This window comes from Aedes albopictus, chromosome 1, assembly GCF_035046485.1.
Source record: "Aedes albopictus strain Foshan chromosome 1, AalbF5, whole genome shotgun sequence".
NCBI lineage: Eukaryota > Metazoa > Arthropoda > Insecta > Diptera > Culicidae > Aedes > Aedes albopictus.
In genome coordinates, this window is record NC_085136.1 from 105,945,754 (window position 1) to 105,949,160 (window position 3,407).

At 47.4% G+C, this 3,407-nt stretch overlaps 1 protein-coding gene across 1 annotated transcript in view; it reads right to left on the reverse strand.

The window, feature by feature from the left end:
• Positions 1 to 1,386: 1,386 nt before the first annotated feature.
• Positions 1,387 to 3,407, reverse strand: part of LOC109432919 (uncharacterized) — a 113,405-nt gene continuing 111,384 nt past the window's right edge. The window contains exon 3 of the mRNA XM_019709282.3: positions 1,387 to 2,469. Coding sequence (XP_019564827.3) covers positions 1,451 to 2,469 — 1,019 coding nt within the window. The 3' untranslated portion in view covers positions 1,387 to 1,450. The remainder of the gene's footprint in view (positions 2,470 to 3,407) is intronic.

The following is a 3,407-nucleotide window of genomic DNA, read 5'->3' on the forward strand; positions in this document are numbered from 1 at the left end:
TGTGAACCTCCAGGATGACGATTGACATCGCTGTACCGATAGACCATAATGGCCAATCATCGTTCTCTGGCAAGATTACAAAGTACCATGATCTGGTGGAGAAATTGAAGCAGCCATGGCACCTACAGGATATCTGTTTAGGTTCGGTTGTCGTTTCGACGGCTGTAGTTGTCCCTAAACCTCTCCTAAGGTCTCCAGACGAGCTGGACATGAAGAAGGGCCTTAACAGCATTCAAAAACCGGTGTCACTTGGACCATGAAGTATATTTGGAAGGTTCCTGAAATTTAGGACCGCCGATAGTACATCCGAAGCAGACTCTTTAGAAATGAACGCAGAATGGAAGTTCAAACACTCAATGAGTTTTAAAAAGGACAAGTACAAAAGCGAGTCTTTACTGAGACTTGGATGTCCCTCTCTCTATGGAAGGGTCTCGCGAAGGTTCGAATGCAAACAGTAAAATAGTTCATTTCAACTTGAATGGCATCTATAAAACTATTCAACCCAAACTCACTCAACACCACCGCCAACTCTCTTAGCAACACCCGTCTCCAAGCACCCTTCAAATCGAGTCAAAAATCCCATTGAAGCAGATTGCAAATTCCCCGAGCAGCTTCCAACACAAGAAACAATCCCACACAAAACTATTTCACCCACGTCGCCGTCGCGTCGTCAGTAGCGTAGCGCACAAACACTTTTTCCTCGCCATCGTCGTTGGAAAATATTTTGAATGCATCGCATATTGAGTGCAGTTCACCAACGAGAATAAAGGAATTCGCGACGACGACGCTCTGGCATCCACTAGAAAACTATTCGCTTCGGAAAACAGTACCTAGTGAACCAACGATAAAATTCCAGCGAGTTAACCGGCGTCGTCACTATAGTCGAAGGCGAGGTCGTCCCAAATTTGCATCATCGAACTCGATGATTAGCGCATCGCGCGTTCGGAGCATGTGCTCCATCACGTACCACTAGATGGCACCTCTTCGCAAACATCACATATCGCCTTAATTGCTGCAATTTTGCACCCGAACCCTCCGAAATGGAAGCGCGTGTAGCGCGTGGCGTCAATCAAAAACCGGCGGCAGCCGAAACTCCGAATGACACATTATGGTGAGTGAAGGATACGAAAAGAGACGGGGATGATGATGATCATACTGATGGCAACGCGGTAATGACACCGATGATTACAACGATAATCATGATGGGGGTCGTCGTCGACGACGGTGACAATAAAAGCCGCAAGCGTGATGCAGGTGCTTCTGCTGGTAGACACGTTTAGTTGAGCCTCCGGCTCCAGGTAGACGTCGTCAGTTTCCGGGGCAAGTTTAACGGCCTCCGGGCTGGAATTACCCAGGGATGTGATGTGAATGTTTTAAACGCGGTGGTGGTTTCAACATTAAATTTATTCGTTTTTGGTATGGGCGTAAGTTTACGGTTGAAGGTTTCGGGTCAGTTTGGCACTACATGGAAGCTGGAACGATGGTGACGTTGAGCGTAGGATTTTAGCTGACGGCGTTGCACCGGAGATTGGGAGGAGGTCGTGGTGCTGCCGCTGTTCGATCGAAGAGACGCCAGAGATGACGTCGAATGGAAAGTCGAAAGCTGAGGTAGATAGGACCATGCGAGGCTGGCAGAAGATACGTTGGATCCATCGATGTGACGCGGGAATTGGAAGGATCCGAACTTCGGAGTGGTGGTAGGTGATCTTCGCGGAACGTCACGAGCTGTGACGTTCAGATTCTCGTTAGTTTGAGACTCTGTGTAGTCTTTGGTTGAGTTCAGTTGGAAACGCACAGAAGGTCGTTCTTCGCTAAGCTTTTGGGAATACGATTTCAACTTCTCTACAGGTTTGGAACGTTCTTGGTCTCTGGAAGTGACGTTGGTCTCTTCGTATCCATTTCTCAAACTAGCTTCGTTCAGTTCTGTGTCTCGCTTCAATGAGGTCACCTCTAGACCTTTTGGATGTTCATAATTAGGTTTCTGAAGTAGCGTTGGTGAACAATCCTCATTTTTCTTACTGCTTACTTCGGCAAGGGTGGCTCTCGCGCCATTCTCATTCTTATCATTAATAGTTTTCGTATCACTTATATCTGCTTGAGAAGGTTTCGATTCCTCAACCGTTACAACATCTTCGCATCTCATTTCCAACCAGTCCATCTTAGCTTCCACCTCCTTCCTACAGCTGTCATCCGTTACCGTAATCTCCTGCACCCGTTCCCAGTCTCTGGTTTGCGTCTCCACTCGGTGCGTTCCCCATCTGTTCGGACTGGGCCCTCCGCACCTTTCCACAGCTGGCGATGGAGGCGAAAGCGTCGACAGCGATGTGGTCGATGACGTGGACTTCTCCGATGACCTATGGACAACAGTCTCCCGTTTCTCCTGGAATCCACTCAGCGACACGGATTCACATTCCTCGATCTCCACGGTGGTGCTGTTGCTAGAGCTGACGGTGGTGGAAGAACGCCGCACTGTGAAAAAAAGGGACAAAACCAAAAACAAAGGCGGTGCTAGAGGTTAGGATCGGAAACTACTACGGGGACCACACACGGGGACACAGAGATCACACTCAAGGCAGCTGTAGCGAGGATGCATGTTAGTTTCGGGCGCAGGTTAGTGTTTCAATAACGGTGCTCAGCGGGTGAGCGGTTGGCATTTGACGTGAATAATTTCAACATACGTTCGGTTCGGTTCAATCTGGCAAAACCAATCAGGCTTGAAAACACCCCGCAGATAGATTCATTGCTCTCTGCCTCTCTCATAATGGAAAACACGTGTTTCCGGCTTGTTGAACCACCCGTCTAGTGGCAATGAATAGCTGCCGGTGGCTGTTTTTCTATGGCATGTAATAATTAATATCTTTGTGGCCTTTCCATGGGGGTTTGGAGGAGGGAGGTCGGTTGCCACCCAGTTGATACCCAGTTGCAACAGTGGGCAAAAGACGATGAAAACTGGAAAAAATCATCAGTCGAGTACGACCACTTGAAGAAAGCCGTATGAGTCAGCTTACTGCTTAGAAGTATGGTTGACACGAATGGTACTCTGGAAAAAAATCTGAAGAAACTCCAATAAAAAATATAAGTACTCCAGAAGAACTCCTGAAAGAATGCTTGAAAGATCTTCGTGAAGAATGCCTGGAAGTTTGAGAGTAATTCCTAAAGGACTTGCAAGAAGAATCTCTGCACCCAAAACAGAGCCATAAGCGCGCTTTAGCTCACGGCGTTATGTGCACGGAACGCGCATGATTCGCAACTACGAAGTTGTCGAATGTGCGTGAAGGTTTACGTGAGAAAAAACGAGAGACAAATATTTTTTGCTTTTTTTTCACGCACATTCTGACAGTTCCTTACGAGGTTTTTCATTAGAGCGACAAAGAGTTGGAATCTCTTTTACCTTCGTAGTCGCGAAT